Genomic DNA, 16,292 nt, shown 5'->3' on the forward strand with positions numbered 1-16,292 from the left:
ATGAAAACCTCAGATGTTGATCTGACCATAGCTTTGCCTCTAACCGGGTGGGCATCTGCTGCAGGTTCAGCCGGAGGGCAGGAGGGAACTGGGTGGCAGGGTGGGGGTGGGCTTCCTGGGAGGAATCCTGGGAAGGCAGAGTCCTGGCCCCACTGAGGACCTTCTGAGACCACTGTTGACAGCTGGTGGGGCCTGAGCCAGAAAGATTCACTCTCAAATTCCCTCTGCCACCTTCTCGCACTGGGACCCTTGGCAAGTTGCTCAATCTCTCTGTGCCTCAGTTTCTTCGTCTGAAAGGTGGGAGCTAATGGCAGGACCCTTCACAGACCAGTTGACTGACATTTCACTTGGGCCCTAGCAGGTGACGAAAGCTCAACCAGTGTTTATTAGCTCCAAATCTCTCTTCCAGGGTTCTTTTCGTTTTTCATTTATTTATTTCATTTTTTATTTATTTTTCCCCTCTGAGACAGGGTCTCACTACGTGCCTGGGCCAGTGCCAAATCTGCCAAGCCACACTCCTGCATCAGCCTGCCTAGTGAAGAGGTGCCTCTCCAGCTTCCCTTATCTGAGGAAGGACGCAGGGTCAATCAGGGGCCTGCCCTGGGTGGGGAGGGCTTGGGGCTTCCCCAGGAGGTTAGGAGGGATGGCCAGGCAGCCCGGGGACCTGGTCCTGAGTCCCACTTTAGACTCCCTCGGCCCTGACTGTGCACAGTGTGCCTGCCAGCTTGTGAGTGTTCTCAGGTGTGTGCACAGTGTGCCTGCCAGCTTGTGAGTGTTCTCAGGTGTGTGCACAGTGTGCCTACCAGCTTGTGAGTGTTCTCAGTGTGTGGGTCTGTGCAGGTCCCTTCCCAGGGTGGCTGTCTCTGGTCGGGAGTCATACCCTGAGGGGCAGAGCTCCGGATCAGTACTAGTGCCAGGGGTCTGGCTAAGAGCCTCTGAGACTCCTGCCTTGTCTGGATGGTGTGACAACCCAGCCAGGACTGTGACCTGCCTTTGAGGGACAACAAGTGCCTGTCTGTCCCCTGCTCCAGGAGTGGGAGGGAGTCCTGACACAGGCCTTCCCTGGAGGGCTTCCAGCCTCCACCTGTGCAGGGGGCTCTGCCCCCGGGTGTGCCATGCCCACAAAAGGGGAGGACCCTCCTTTTACCCCCACTCATTCCAGAGCAGCCAGGACCAGGGCAGGGGTCTCCCTCCACTGGGATGGGCCCAGCCAAGGGGCCCAGCGCTGCTAGCCCCCTCCGCCCTAGGAGCGCTGGCATGGAGACCGTCACCCCCTGGGCAGCTGATCAGAGCTGATCAGAGCGGGAGCGCGCAGCGGGGGCTGCTCTGAGCTGCTGCAGCAGGGGTGCTGCGCTGGCCGCGCCCAGTGTCCCCGCCCAGCCCCTGTCAGCGCCATCTAGGCACTGCGGGCCCAGCGAACCCATGGAGCAGCTGCTGCGCGCTGAGCTGCGCACCGCGACCCTGCGCGCCTTCGGGATCCCGGGGGCCGGCTGCATCAGCGAGGGCCGTGCCTACGAAACAGACGCTGGCCCGGTGTTCGTCAAGGTCAACCGCAGGGCGCAGGTGCGCTGTGCGGAAAGGGCGGGGGGTGGGGGAAGCGGCGGTTTTCTGGAGCTGGGCCTAGGGGCCTGCCTGCTATCCGCTGCCCGCTGCCCGCTGCCCGCTGCCCTCTGCCCTGGTCAGACAGCGGCCCTGGGGCTGAATCTTGGCCCTGGGGCTGAATCACCCTGCAGGGTGAATCTTGAGGGCTCTAAGTTGTCTTTGCTGCATATCGATATCCTTCCTTTTCGTGGCTTTTTAGTTGTTTTAATTCTGCATCCAGGGAGTATGAGGGAAGCAGGCTCGTAGCCCAGGACCTTCTGGTCCTGACTGGCCTCAGCTCTGGGCCCTGCTCCTCTCAGGCCTGTGCCCTGTCCAGCAGGTGAGGAGAGAAAGGACTCCAGGGGCTCCTTGTAGGCTCTGGCGTGTTTAAATGGACCTGAGTTTCTACGGTCTGCTTAAAATATTTCTGGCCCTGCAGTGGCCCACGCCTGTGATCCCAGAGACTTGGGACCTGGGACCTGGGACCTGGAACCTGGTGAGTTCAAGGCCAGACTCGGCAACTTAGTGAGGCCCCGAGTAACTCCATGAACATGGAGAAAGTTAGCCATAGGCCCTGAGAGCAGGCAAGCTGTTGGCCGGCAGACCCAAGCAGCACGAGGCCCTGCACTCGGGATGGGCAGTGGTCCTGGGCAGTGTGGGAGAGTCTCAGAGCTCTTTCTCCCAGTGCCCTGGCAGCACCACACCTGGGGATGCTCAGCATAGTTGGCACAGGGAAGGAGACTCCCTCAAGGTGAGGAACCCCTTTCCCCCTAGAGACCCTCAGGCCCACCAGTTGGTGCTCAGACCAGACTCCAGAGAAGGTGTCAGTCAGAGCCCTGGGGATAAAAGCAGCTGTGTCCCTGGTGTTCTCTGCCTGCAGTGTGGGGCTCAGGCTGGGTGTTAAGTGCAGTTTGTGAATGCCCTGCCACCCAGGCACGCTCGGCCCCGCCTCAGAGTCAGGGACCAGGCTGGCTCCTGGAGGGCCATCCCTGGTTTCCCCAGGGACTTTGAATAGAGGGATGGGTTTCCTCCTGCCTGGCAGCGGGGGTCTTGGTCTCATTTACAAGGTTTGCTTTAAACCTGGAATCCTGCAGGCAGAAGTATTCACAAACCTCATTAATCAGCACGTTTTCCACTGAAGTGTCCTGTTCATAGGAGAGAGCTCATCTAATGTCAGATTGGGATAATTATAGGAGTGTTCTAGAAATAGAAAGACCCCTGGTCCCAGCAGAGGCTTTGGGAACAAGTTAGTTGTATGGCTCCTCTCCACTCTCCAGGCCCTGATGGACTTGAGCCAGGCCCAGCTGCCCTCCCAGCCCCACCCTCCCTGACACATCACCTCCACCATGCCCTGGCCCTCTTTGCTGTGGCTGCCCAAGGCTGCCCCCTGCACAGAGGACCCAGGGCAGCCCAAGACCTGGTGAGCTCTCACTGCCCTGCACCCCATACCTACACCTCTTGTGGCCCATGTCTCCTCACTGCTTCAGCAAGAGCTGGCTGTTGGGTGGCAGCATCCTGCCCACCCCCAGGCTCCTCGAACACCCAGGCAGCCTCGTGCTTGCTCCTTCCTAAAGCCAGCTTCTGTGCACCCTGCTGCTGAGGGATGGATGACTTGCTGGTTTTCAGTCATGGGAGGCCGAGGCTTCTGAGCCCACATTACGACTTCATTCTGGTGTTATGGTCTTCCCATCCCTCAGCCTGACTGGCAGGGGCCCCTGCTGGAGCCGGAGCTTGTGTTGCTGCAGGGGCTCATGGTGGTGTTTTGGATGTTTTGGACACAGGCCCGGCAGATGTTTGAGGGGGAGATGGCAAGCCTGGAGGCCCTACGTAGCACAGGCTTGGTACGGGCCCCTCGGCCCTTGAAGGTGATAGACCTGCCGGCAGGTGGGGCTGTCTTTGTGATGGAGTACTTGAAGATGAAGAGCTTGAGTAGGTGAGTGTATCTGTGTGTAAGAGGGACACACACAAGCACACCCAGACACAGAGACACACAAAGGGACAGAGAGACAGTGACAGGGATGGAGGGAAGAGAAAGAGAGACCCTTCTTGCCTGAGACAGAGTTTGGGCTTTCTGTGTGTGGCTGGGGCTGGTTTGGGGTCAGTCTGGCTGTGACATGGCTGCAGAGAGCATGCATTTGAACTTGTGCCTTGCTTTGTGCTTTAGTGCGTGCTCCTGCCAGCTCAGTTTGGGCTGAACAAGGATGATCTACTAATTGTCTGAAGCCTTACGTGGCTTTTCACCTTGTAAAGTCAGGGCTGGGGATGCAGCTCAGGGGTGGGGCCCTTGCCTAGCATGCTCGAGGCCCTGGGTTCAGTCCCCAGCATTGGAGAAGAGGAAAAAGCCATACAGGTTCACTGTGTAAAATGTGAGAAGTGCTCTGGTGCAGAAGAGGCCAAGCCACCCCTGCTCCCAGGCAGGCGGTGGCCCCTGCTTGTCTTCCTGTGTCCCCTGTGGCTGCAGAGTTCTGCAGGGGCTGGTGCTGTGTCCCCTGCGGAGCCCTTTCAGACTGGAGACCAGTGCTGTTCCTGCCAGCGCATGCATCTGCAGACCTCGCCGGTCCCTCTTGGCGCTGCGTGCTCAGGGCCATCCTACATGAGTGGGGTGGGTCTGAAAGGTCTTTAAAGCACCCTGGGTGATGTAGTCTTGATAGCTGCGTCTCTTCTTCCCTCAGTCAGGCTTCCAAGCTTGGAGACCAGATGGCAGACTTGCACCTTTACAACCAGAGGCTCAGGGAGAAAGTGAAGGCGGAGGAGAACACAGTGGGTATGTCCAGTCAGCTTTCCTTACCCAGCGGCAGGGCTACCCCAGAACAGTGCCCAGGATGCTTCCTGGTGGCATGTCAATAGCAGGGTGAATGGTGTACCATCTCCCTCCATGCTGCATCTACAGAATGAGATGATTAAACATGAATCTCAGAGAGTGGGCAAGCTGGTGGGATTGGCTGAGGGCCCCTTTCATGACCAGCCCTGCTGTCCAGTTGGTCGAGGTGGGTCTTCTGTCAGGCGTGTCTGTTTGCAGCCCAGGGTCTCTGTTGACAGGCCAGAGGGCTGAGGGTGCAGAGCCCCTGTATGTGACCAAGTTTGGCTTCCACACAGTGACGTGCTGTGGCTTCATTCCACAGGTGAGTGTCAGGTGGGGATGTCCCTGCAGAGCTGGTGACCCTCCTCCACACCCTGTGCTGGTCACCGGACCCCTCGTGTGTGGCAGCATGCCCCCCCCCAGCAAGATGTGTCTCTGAATTCCCAAGACAGTGCCGGCTGGGGTCCCAGGAGGGAGGGCAGGCGGCAGCACGCAGGCTCAGGGACCAAGCCTTTGGCACTCAGCATTTCTTCTAGGTCCTTTAACAAATTATCATCCCTTGTGGAGATGCAATGGAGCTGCAGTTGACATCGCACAAAGCCCAGCTCTTTCCCGCCGGGATGACTCAGTGGTGTTTGGTTTGGTTTGGTTTGCCTGTTGGCACTGGGCATCGAACCCCAGGGCACTTTACGACTGAGCTGGTTCTTTTTATTTTTAATTTCATTCATTCTTTTTTTTTTTTTTTAAGAGAGAGAGAGAGAGAGAGAGAGAGGGAGGGAGGGAGGGAAGAAGAAGAGAAGAGAAAGAGAGAGAAGAGAGAGATTTTTTTTTAAAGAGAGAAGTGAGAGAGGAGAGAGAGAGAGAGAGAGAGAGAATTTTTAATATTTATTTTTTAGTTCTCGGCGGACACAACATCTTTGTGGGTATGTGGTGCTGAGGATCGAACCCGGGTCGCACGCATGCCAGGTGAGCGTGCTACCGCTTGAGCCACATCCCCAGCCAGAGAGAGAATTTTTTAATATTTATTTTTCAGTTTTCAGTGGACACAACTCTGCCGCGCGACCAGCACGCGAGCTTCATAAAAGAGGTTCGAGGCATAGAAATGAACTAGTGAGTCTTACAATTAAAGAGACATCCTCCCGTTACCTTTAATGCCCAGCTCTGGAGACGGCTTCTCCTAGCTCCGGCCTCCAGCCACTAATACGGTGTCGAGGTTTATACAAGAGACTAGCAGGAGAGAGAGAGAGAGCACGCCAGGGAGTGAGCTTTTATTGGGGAACAAAAAATTCCAGGGAAAATCCCATCCAATGAAGGTCGAGGGGGGCAGCATTCCAAGGTCAGGGTCAGTGACTGGTCTTTGGTCAGTGGCCAGGCGCACCTCTACACGGACAAGCCCTCGCACCTGGGACAGGGTGGGGAAGGCTCTGACACAGTTGTCTAAGCGCCTCTCACCCAGCCGGGAGGTAACTCAAATCACGTGCGAGACTGGCTTCCCACACACAACATCTTTATTTTTATTTTTATGTGGTGCTGAGGATCAAACCCAGCGCCCCGCGCATGCCAGGAGAGCGCGTTACCGCTTGAGCCACATCCCCAGCCCCTTATTTTTTATTTCAAGATGGGGTCTCACTGAGTTGTTTAGGGCCTCCCTAAATTTCTGAGGCTGGCCTTAATCTTTCAATCCTCCTGTCTCAGCCTCCTGAGTTTCTGGGATTGTAGGTGTGCACCACTGCAAATAGCTAATTCAGTGATTTTTAGTATATTCACAATGTCATTGTCACCACCTAATGCCAGAATATCTTCATCCACAAAAGTGGCCTTGGCAGTCAGTCAACTGTCCTGCAACCCAGAACCTGGTGTCTCTGAGCATCCACCTATTCCAGACAGTCCTAACAATGGGGCCAAGGTGCGCAGCCTCTGTGTCCAGTCCCTTTTACCTGGCACACTGTAGCATGCTGAGCTGTGTTCTTTCTGGGGCCACTTGGCTGCCATCTCTGAAGCCCATGCAGATCTGAAGGAGGCTTATCTCTCTCCCCAGGCCACCTGGAAGAAGCTGGGGCAGGCATGCTCTGCCTTGTGAGAGAGAGTCCTATCTCATAAGAGCCTGTCCTGGTTAGACTTATTGCTTTTGAAAGTCATGCTCTCAAATCCTCCCCCTGCTTGGACCTTCCCTGACCTGTTGGGCCCCTGTGGACAATGATCAACTCTCTCTCGGGGAGGGAGGGTGAGTCTTCCAGTCCAAGGTCACTTTGGCGAGATCCTTCTGAAGCCTGGGTGGACTTAGGGACCCAGGCAACAGGCAGGCCTCCCTTCGGGGTCCTGGAACTGCATGAGACTCCCCAGGCTTGTCCAGATGCCCAGACCTCACCACACAGGCTCCTCTGGGGTCATACATCTGACTGGAGCTGGTGACCAGCAGGGCTCTGTCACCCGAGGCAAGATGGCTTGTCATCTCGCGTGAGATGTTAAGGCTGCCAGTGGTGGGGGTCTTTAAGACTTGGTTGGCCACGTGCAATGTTTTTTAAATATGCAGAAACTGAGAAATGGAGTCTTGCACAGAACCCCAGTGTGTGAAGCACAGGAAAGTGGGACTGGTCTGAAACACAGGTGGCCCCTGAGATCCCTTTAGACTGCATCTAGCCAGGAGGGACCGGGGACCTGGGGGCGCCTGCTCCACCTCCTTTGAGCTGTGGCACGATTGTCCCCCATGGAGTGCCTCAGACTGGCTGCAGGTTCTGAGGCCTCCCGCTCCTTGGGAGGGCTGAGTGGGTCCTGGGGGGAGGCAGCAGCCAGGGGTGGGCCATGTGGGTGGGCAGGCTTCTGAGACACTGGAGCCCTGAGCCCCATGGGGACCACCAGCCCTGTCGGCAGTGGCAGCTGGCTCATTCTGTGCCCTGCGGAGTGCTAGTGTCTGGCCCTCGGTCCAGCTGTGCTAGGACTGTGGGACAGGTGGCCGAGAGGCCAAAGAATGCATCCCAGATGGTGTGGGAGACACTGGGTCTACTGGACATGCTTACTGGGAAGAGCCACTGGCCACAGGCTTGACAGGGCACCTCTATTTCACAGGAGCCTCTGTGGCTGTGCCAGAAAATGCCCCCTGCCTCCCTCTGAGCGCTTGGTCCAGGCTGGGACAGCTGGACAAGCACTTCCTTCTCCAGGTGCTGGATCTGTACCAGTTACTGCAGGGAGGGGTTTGAAGGTCAGGCTTCAGGGGCAGTACCACCACTCTGTCACTTAGATTGTCCTGCCTGAGGGCAAGAAAGCAGCGCCTTGCAGACCCTGCGATCTCACCTCAGTCCCAGCGTGCCCGAGGGTGACAGCAGTGCAGGCATTCCTGGCTGGTGGCTCTGGAGGATGCTTCGGGGCTGTGGTCCTCCAGCTGTCTGGCTCAACTCACACAGGCCATGGCGGGCCACGAGGCGCTGGCCAGTGATGTCGCTGACCTGCCTCATTAGCAAATAAGGAGACACATGTGCAAGGACCAAGTGACCTCCCAAGGCCTGGCAGCCAGTGAGTGCAGGAGCAGGTGTGACCTGGGCCTTGGCCATCACCCGTCCTTGCCTCTCTGTCAGGGGAGCCAGTCTCAAAACCAGCTGAGCACCAGGTGGCACCTGCCCTGAGCAGTAGAGGGGAAGGCCCCTTCTGTCTGTGGGTTTGATAACCATGGCCCCAGACCAGGGTGGGACTGGACTTGCCAATGCTGACTTCCCGTCCCCATCATGAAATCTGGGTCTTTTGTGATCTGACCATCTTCCAGCAGGAGGGTGGAGCTGGGGCATGGGGAGCCTGAGCAGGTAAACAGGGAGTCATGAGTGTAGTATGGTGCCCCTCAGTGCTGGGGTCTGACAGGCTGTGGGGAGGGGGCACCTCGTCCTGCTCTTGAGGTACACCCAGCAGCAGGGGTGAACCCCAAGCCAAGTCACCACAGCATCCAAGCCTGTGGGCATGCTCCACTGGGAGGACCACAGATCAGGGCTGTCCAGCTGCCCCACAGTGGAATGAGAGCTTTCTGAGAATTCCTGTGGGAGGGTGTCCCAGAGACACCAGGAGGAGTTGACAGGAAGCTGGCAGTCGGGTGAGTCTGGGCACACACAGGCACTCTCAGGACCCACTTAGCACAGCCAAGGTCGGAAGCACCCAGATGTCCAGCACCTTCCTCCTGCCCTTGCCCCCTCCGGGTGGGCACTGGCCCGACCTCCTGCAGTAAGCTGTTCTGTGGAGTTTAATGCAATACAGTCATGGGGTTTGTCCTGTTTTGTCTGGTGTCTGTCCCTCAGCCGAATCATTCTGATGCTCATCCATTTTTTTTTTTTTTTTTTTTTTGGTGGTACTGGGTATTGAATCCAGGGTCACTATACTACTAAGCCACACCACATCCTGGTTCTCCTATTATTTTCATTTTATAGGTCAGGTTTTCTACATAGACATCATGTTTACTGTGAAGTGTTTTACTTCTCTCATCCCAGTGTGTAGGGCTTTACTTTATTTTCTCTTTTTTGGGGTTCCATCAAGGTGGTGAGAGAGCATGTGATACTTTTTCTTGGTCTTGGGGAGCACTGGGTCTTCCCTGTGATGTGTGAACTTCACAGTAGGTTTCTCTTTATCAGGTTGAAGAACCTCACTTCCGTTCCTAGTTTTCTGGGAGTTCTCATCAGGAATGGACGGTAGATTTTATCAAATGCTTTTCCTGCATCTTTCGCAATGATCAAGTGGATTTTCTTTTTCCTTTTATTAATGTGGTGAATTGCATTGATTATTTTTGAGTATTTTCCTAGTTGAGATGCATTTTTCTTCTTATATTGCTGTTGGGTTCTATTTGCTAAAATTCTGCTTAGGATGTTTGCATTTGTGTTCAGGGAAATTCATCTGTAATTTTCTTTTTTTTTTTTTTTTAAAGATAGAGTGAGAGAGGAGAGAGAGAGAAAGAGAGAATTTTTCAATATTTATTTTTTAGTTTTTGGCAGACACAACATCTCTGTTGGTATGTGGTGCTGAGGATCGAACTTGGGCCGCACGCACGCCAGGCGAGCGCGCTACTGCTTGAGCCACATCCCCAGCCCTGTAATTTTCTTTTCTTATAATATCTTTTATTAAGAGAAATAGGTTGGGACGTATTCCACGACTTTCTGGAAAAGTTGCTGTGAAATGGCTATTACTTTCTTCTCAAATATTTTCTGGAATTAACCAATGGTGGCATATGGGTCTGTAAGCGTCTATAACACTTTAGTTACAGCTTCTTCCTTTTTTATTTTTTAAAATATTTTTATATTTTATAAATATAAATATAATTGTGTAGATGGACACAATAGCTTTATTTATTTTTATGTGGTGCTGAGATCAAACCCAGTGCCTCACATGTGCTAGGCAAGCACTCCACCACTGAGCTACAATCCAGCCCTAGCTACAGCTTCATTAATAGAAGGCTGCTTGGTTTCTCCTTTTGACTGAGATTTGCTAGTGTCTTTCAAGGAGTTTATCAATTTGATCCAGGCTCTGAATTTCTCTGCACAGGTCTTAAAACATTTCCTGGTTGTCCTTTGCTGTCTGGAGGCTGTGCATTGGGACCCTTTTTCATTCTCCGGTGGCTTTCTCTTTTCAGCCTGACCCGTTTGGCTGGAGTTTTATCGAGATTACTGTTCTTCTCATAGAACCTGCATCTTGTATGTGGTTTTTCTTTACTGTTGCTTTTCTATTTCATTAATATCTGATAAGATCTTTAAAATTTTACTTTTCCTGCTTATGTTAGGTTTAACGTGCTCTTCTTTTTCTAGGTGAGGTCACCGATTCAAGCTCTTCTTTTAACGCAGGAGTCTAGTGTTATAAATTTCCCTGAGTACTGCTTTAGCAGTGCCCCACAAATTGTGCCATATTTTCACTTTTTTTCAATTCAAAATACTTTTTTTTTTTAATTTCCTTTTCGATTCCTGCCATAACTGTAGACTTTGGAAGCATGTCATTTATCTCAAACATTTGGGGATCTCCCCGAGGCCTACTGATTTCTCGTTCATTTCCATTGTGGTCAGCTGGTATATACTGTAGGACTGAGGCTCCCTTCAAGTGATTGAGATTTATTTTATGGCCCAGAAAATGACTCTCTTGGTGAATGCTCCACGTGCACTTGGAAAGACAGTGTGTAAGCCGTTGCTGGTGGAGTGTTGACTCGTTAGATGATAGAATTGTTGGAATTGACTCATCTTCTGCTTCTCTGCCTACTTCTCTATCAATTACTAAGAGGTTGAAATCCCCAGTGGTGTCTTGGTCTGTGAGGGCTGCCACACAAAAGCCACAGCTGGGTGACTGAACATCAGACACTTCTCTCCATCCATAGGCTGATGTCCAGGATCAAGGGCTGGCCCCTAGGGCCTCAGAGATGGCCATTGCCTGGTGAGATGGCCCCCGACCTGCTGTGTCTCTTAGGGTCTCCTCACACCTGTGCCTGTGGGGAGTGAGGCAGATCCCCCTCCCTCTTTGGCAGGGCCTGTTTTCCCACCAGATGAGGAGTGCACACTCAGGATCTCAACCCTGCTGGCCTCTCGGCATGTGGGTGTGAGGACGGCACACACTTCTGAACTCAGCAGAGTCTCACTGCAGACCCTCTGTTTCTGTTTGCAGTTACATTTGTTTTATTTTCCTGTATTTTGGAGCTCTTTATTGGAGGCATACACATTTAGAATTTTTATGTCCTCCTCGTCACTCACCCTCCACCTTGTGAAATGACTTTCTTCATACTTGGGGACAGTATATATCTGATATATCTGTGGGTTTTTTTTTATATTCATAGAGCTACTCCAGCTTTATTTGACTAATGATAGCAATTTTCCTTTAAAACTATTTCTGTTTTTGCTTATAAAGTGTATTTTTGCACTTAGAGTTGGTTCTTGCTTTATTTCCCCAAACTTCTAGTCTGTTATTTAACTAGAATATTTATTTTTTATTTTTGCAGTCCTGGGGATAGAATCCTGTTTACTTATTTATTTATCTGTCTATTTATTTATTTATTTTTGTGGTACCAGGTATTGAACCCAGGACCTTGTGCATGCAAGGCAAGCACTCTACCAACTGAGCTCTATCACCAGCCTTAGAATCCTGTTTTTAATTTTTTTTTGTAATTTAGATAGATACAATACCTTTATTTTATTTATTTATCTTTATATGGTGGGCTGAGGATCAAACTCAGGGCCTTACATGTGCTAGGCAAGTGCTCTATCACTGAGCTACAACCCCAGCCCAGAATCCTGTTTATTTTTAAATTTTGTTACAGGGGGGATTCTACCCAGGGGCACTTTACCACTGAGATACATCTTCATCCCTTTTTTAATTTTTTTATTTTGAGACAGCTCTCCCTAAGTTCCCCCCAAACTGGTCCTGAACCTTTAGTTCTCCTGTCTCAGCCTCCTGAGCAGCTGGGACACAGGAGTGTCCATTATGCCTGGACCTTTGCATTTTATGTGCTTATTGATGTGTTTGGGTTGGAGTCTGGTTTCATTTGTCCATTGCTCTTCCCTTTTCCCTGCATACCTTTTGGGTTAACTACTTTAGGACTCCATCTCATCTCTTCTGCTGGCTTGCTAGCTCACCCTGCTGTGCTTGGTGGTGACTGCTCCAGGGCTCAGCAGACTCCACGTGCAGTGGTCCTGGCCTCTTCCCCTGTTGTCCAGGTGAACGAGTGGCAGGATGACTGGGCCACCTTTTTCACCCGGCACCGGCTCCAATCACAGCTGGACCTCATCGAGAAGGACTATGCTGACCGGGAGGCACGAGAACTCTGGTCAAGGCTGCAGGTGGGTGCAGCAGTCACTTTCCAGGGAAGTAGGCTGTCCTCTCAGTAGCCCACCCCATTCATTCGGGTTTCCCTGGGAGAACATAGTCCTGGAGCAGACACTTGGCTGAGCCATAGGGTATGTAAGCTGAGGCTTTCCTCAGGAGGAGCAGCTACCTGACTCTGAGTGGTGATTTTGCTATTACTCCTATTATGGTTGATGACACTTATGTGCTCTTGCTTTTGGTCCTCTGTCAAAGCACAAATATCTCGCCATTAGTGAAGACACGGTTACCAGTGCAATGGACTACTAACCAATGTTAGAATTATTCATCACTCCAGGGTGGGCTTGCATCGATGAAATTCCATTTCACTCACTAATGAGGTAATCAGCAGGATAAGAAAGAAATGCAGATATTTAAAAATTAAAAAAAATAGTAGTATATGGACACAATACCTTTATTTTACTTATTTTTATGGGGTGTGGATCGAATCCAGTGCCTCACACATGCTAGGCAAGTGGTCTACCACTGAACTACAACCCCAGCCCAGAGATGCAGATATTATATGTGCAGCTAAAATAGACCAGAATGTTTGCTAAGTCAGGTACAAAACTGGCTTAGTCTTCAGGATGATAAAAAAGCACTCTGGGAGTCTGAACAGTGCAGAAATCATCAGCTCTGCAAACCTCTGGACATAATTTACTACTAGTCAACAGGAGGCAAAGCTGCACTCCCCCGGGGTGAGATGACCCTAACCTCTGGTAGACAGTGCATGGTTAGACCTTGAACCAACATGTGGCTGTCTTTGTCTGATTTCCGAGAACTGGATGCTGTCCCTTAACTGTCTAACGGTTACTTTCCTAGGTGAAGATCCCGGATCTGTTTTGTGGCCTAGAGATTGTCCCTGCCCTGCTGCATGGGGATCTCTGGTCAGGAAATGTGGCTGAGGATGATGAGGGGCCCATTATTTATGACCCAGCTTCCTTCTACGGCCATTCTGAGTTTGAACTGGCAATTGCCTTGATGTTTGGGGGGTTCCCCAGATCCTTCTTCACGGCCTACCACCGGAAGATCCCCAAGGCCCCGGGGTTTGACAGAAGGCTGCTGCTGTACCAGCTCTTTAACTACTTAAACCACTGGAATCACTTTGGGCCGGAGTACAGAAGCCCATCCCTGGGCACCATGAGGAAGCTGCTCAAGTAGCAGACGGCTCTAGCCCAGGGCAGGGAGCACCTGAATAAAGTCGGAGCAGGCTCTGGGGTCCCAACTGGGTGCTGGTTTCATCTGCGTCCGCCCTGCATGCAGCTGGTCTAGAGTCCTAGGGCCCAGTCATGGGGATAGCCTCCATGTGTCTTAACTGGTTGCAATGAGGGCAAAAGATGGATTCCTGGAAGCCCGGCAGAGGTCCAGACACTCCGTGATCGGCTCAAGCTGATCCTGATGCCTGAGGTGCGGCGGACGGCCAGGGAGGACTGTGGTGCTGTGTCTCCCGGGCCTGGGGCTGCTTCCAACAGCGTGTCCGCGGGCTCAGGGGCCTGGACTTGAGCAGCCCCGGGCCGGCCGTCTGCGTGGTAGGAGGGCTAGTTTTCTGAACGTCGGGCTGTCACAGCTGAAGGGCTGGTGGGGACGAGACCCGCGGGGTCCTCCGGGAGCTCAAGCCCTGCGCCCCGCCCCGTAGCCAAACCCCCGCTCCGTCACCTTCGCCTCTAGATCCCGCCCCGCGCGTCCAAACCCGCCTCCGGCCTCGCCCCACTTCGCGGGTCTCCGCATCCAGACCCCGCCCTGGATCCCCTGGGCCCGGCTTAGAATCTAGAGGCCGCCCTCGCTCCCCGCCCACCCCGATCGGCCACGCCTCACACCCGCCCTTGCCTCCCGCACCGCTCGGCCCCACATCCAGGCCCCGCCCTGGCCTCCCGCACCGCTCCGCTCGGCCCCACATCCAGGCCCCTCCCTGGCCTCCCGCACCGCTCCGCTCGGGCCCCACATCCAGGCCCCGCCCTGGCGTCCCGCACCGCTCCGCTCCGCCCCACATCCAGGCCCCGCCCTGGGGTCCCCGCACCGCTCCGCTCCGCCCCACATCCAGGCCCCTCCCTGGCCTCCCGCACCGCTCCGCTCGGCCCCACATCCAGGCCCCTCCCTGGCCTCCCGCAACGCACCGCTCCGCCCCACATCCAGGCCCCGCCCTGGCCTCCCGCACCGCTCCGCTCGGCCCCACATCCAGGCCCCTCCCTGGCCTCCCGCACCGCTCCGCTCCGCCCCACATCCAGGCCCCGCCCTAGCGTCCCGCACCGCACCGCTCCGCCCCACATCCAGGCCCCGCCCTGGCCTCCCGCACCGCTCCGCTCGGCCCCACATCCAGGCCCCGCCCTGGCGTCCCGCACCGCTCCGCTCCGCCCCACATCCAGGCCCCGCCCTGGGGTCCCGCACCGCTCCGCTCCACATCCAGGCCCCGCCCTGGGGTCCCGCACCGCTCCGCTCCGCCCCACATCCAGGCCCCGCCCTGGCCTCCCGCACCGCTCCGCTCGGCCCCACATCCAGGCCCCGCCCTGGCCTCCCGCACCGCACCGCTCCGCCCCACATCCAGGCCCCGCCCTGGCGTCCCGCACCGCTCCGCTCCGCCCCACATCCAGGCCCCGCCCTGGCCTCCCGCACCGCACCGCTCCGCCCCACATCCAGGCCCCGCCCTGGCCTCCCGCACCGCTCCGCTCCGCCCCACATCCAGGCCCCGCCCTGGCGTCCCGCACCGCTCGGCCCCACATCCAGGCCCCGCCCTGGCCTCCCGCACCGCTCCGCAGGGCTCGGCCCCTCATCCAGGCCCCGCCCTGGCCTCCCGCACCGCTCGGCCCCACATCCAGGCCTCGCCCTGGCCTCCCGCACCGCTCCGCTCGGCCCCCCCTCTCGGTCCCACCCGGGCTCCCGCTCGCGGCCCCCGAGAACTCCACGTGCGCAGTCCCCCAGTTCCCCGCCCCGCTCACAGACCCCGCCCCCTACGCCTCCCCTGAGCGCAGATCCCTCCCCGTTGGGGGTCATTCGGCACTGGGGCTCCGCCCTCTCGGGCCTGTTGACGTCTAGCGCCTGCGCATCATCGGGCACCGCCCCCTCCGCGCGCTCCCATTTGGCGGCTGGCGCGCCTCGTAGCGGGGTCGGAGGTCGCGGGGCGGAGCCAGCAGCTGCCGGGCTGCATCCTAGTGCCCGGTGCTGGTCCTCTGCCGGTGCCGGGATGGCCTTAGGCGACTTGCCTGTGGCGGGTGCAGCGGGGGAGGAGGCAGAGGATGAGGCGCTGGCCCGTGGCGCCGCCCTGGAAGCGTTCGGCGAGAGCGAGGAGACCCGCGCGCTGCTCGGCCGCCTGCGGGCGGTGCATGGCGAGCGCGCAGCCCGGGAGGTGGCGGAGGAGCGGTTTCGCGGTGCGGGCCGGACCGGGAGGGCAGGCGAGGGGGGCAGCCCGACCCCGACCCCGACCCCGACCCCGGCCTCGCCTCGCGTGTCGCTGCGGCGCGCACCCGGGAGCGTGGGCTCCTGCCCCGCCCTGCAGGAGCGGGACAAAGTGCCGCTTTGCGGGGCCTCTGTGTCCCGGGAGGGAGCGGGAGCAGCGGCCAGCGCTGAAGCGGGGAGGACCCGCGCCGAGCGAGGGCGCGTGGCGAGCAGCGCTGGAGCTGGGTTCCTGGTTAGCCTGAGTCCTCCTCGGCCTGCCAGATGAGCCTGCGTCCTTCAGTCAGGGTTTTGCACTTAAGTGAAACCATTTCTTTCTTTCTTGCTTTTCTTCTTCTTTTTCTTCTTCTTTTTTTTTTTTTTTGCGGACCCTTTTAGCTAAAGAGGTCTCTGCTGATCCTGTTCTCTTGTCTTCCTTGTTTTGGAATGACGGCAGAGGCAGGTGGTGGATCCCGTGGAAAGAGTGTGGGTTTTGATGACGCAGGCCCTGGGCCTGGGTTCGAGCCCTGTCTCTGTCTCTTGGTCTAGTTATGTCTAGAGTAGCAGTTCTGCTGCTCTAAACTTGCCTTAATGATAAGGCAACAGGTACAGAACTGTTCTGAGAGTGAGATGAATCCAGGGACCCGTGAAGGCCCACCTTCCCATTCCTGGGAAGTGGGCGTTATGGTCAGGCCGCCCTATTAAGAGAAGTCAATGGATTGGGAAAAAGTGGTTTTAGCAG

The 16,292-nt window shown here is 55.5% G+C and overlaps 2 protein-coding genes across 6 annotated transcripts in view; both read left to right on the forward strand.

Moving 5' to 3' along the window:
• Positions 1-1,383: 1,383 nt before the first annotated feature.
• Positions 1,384-13,424, forward strand: Fn3k (fructosamine 3 kinase). 4 transcript variants are annotated; one of them, XM_026381347.2, is made up of 6 exons: positions 1,384-1,563; positions 3,327-3,514; positions 4,254-4,345; positions 4,621-4,703; positions 12,040-12,162; positions 13,007-13,424. In XM_026381347.2, exons 1-6 carry the CDS (start codon positions 1,423-1,425, stop codon positions 13,343-13,345), a joined length of 966 nt encoding a protein of 321 aa, XP_026237132.2. In that variant the 5' UTR covers positions 1,384-1,422; the 3' UTR covers positions 13,346-13,424. The 4 variants fall into 4 exon arrangements, with proteins under 4 accessions (XP_026237132.2, XP_026237133.2, XP_026237137.2 ...); XM_026381348.2 differs by having other exon boundaries at positions 1,385-1,563; positions 3,363-3,514; positions 13,007-13,423; XM_026381352.2 differs by lacking the exon at positions 1,384-1,563 and adding an exon at positions 1,688-1,921 and having other exon boundaries at positions 3,363-3,514; positions 13,007-13,423.
• A 1,881-nt stretch (positions 13,425-15,305) lies between these two features.
• Positions 15,306-16,292, forward strand: part of Tbcd (tubulin folding cofactor D) — a 118,216-nt gene continuing 117,229 nt past the window's right edge. For both annotated transcript variants that reach the window (XM_077800606.1, XM_077800607.1), the window contains exon 1: positions 15,306-15,546. In XM_077800606.1, coding sequence (XP_077656732.1) covers positions 15,363-15,546 — 184 coding nt within the window. In that variant the 5' untranslated portion in view covers positions 15,306-15,362. The remainder of the gene's footprint in view (positions 15,547-16,292) is intronic.

Source organism: Urocitellus parryii, chromosome 7, assembly GCF_045843805.1.
Source record: "Urocitellus parryii isolate mUroPar1 chromosome 7, mUroPar1.hap1, whole genome shotgun sequence".
NCBI lineage: Eukaryota > Metazoa > Chordata > Mammalia > Rodentia > Sciuridae > Urocitellus > Urocitellus parryii.

Coding starts and splice junctions, on each gene's coding strand:
- Fn3k (XM_026381347.2), top strand. CDS start 1,423: ATGGAGCAGCTGCTGCGCGCTGAGCTGCGCACCGCGACCCTGCGCGCC. Junction 3,515..4,253: donor AAGATGAAGAGCTTGAGTAG/GTGAGTGTATCT, acceptor TTCTTCCCTCAG/TCAGGCTTCCAAGCTTGGAG. Junction 4,346..4,620: donor GGCGGAGGAGAACACAGTGG/GTATGTCCAGTC, acceptor CTCTGTTGACAG/GCCAGAGGGCTGAGGGTGCA.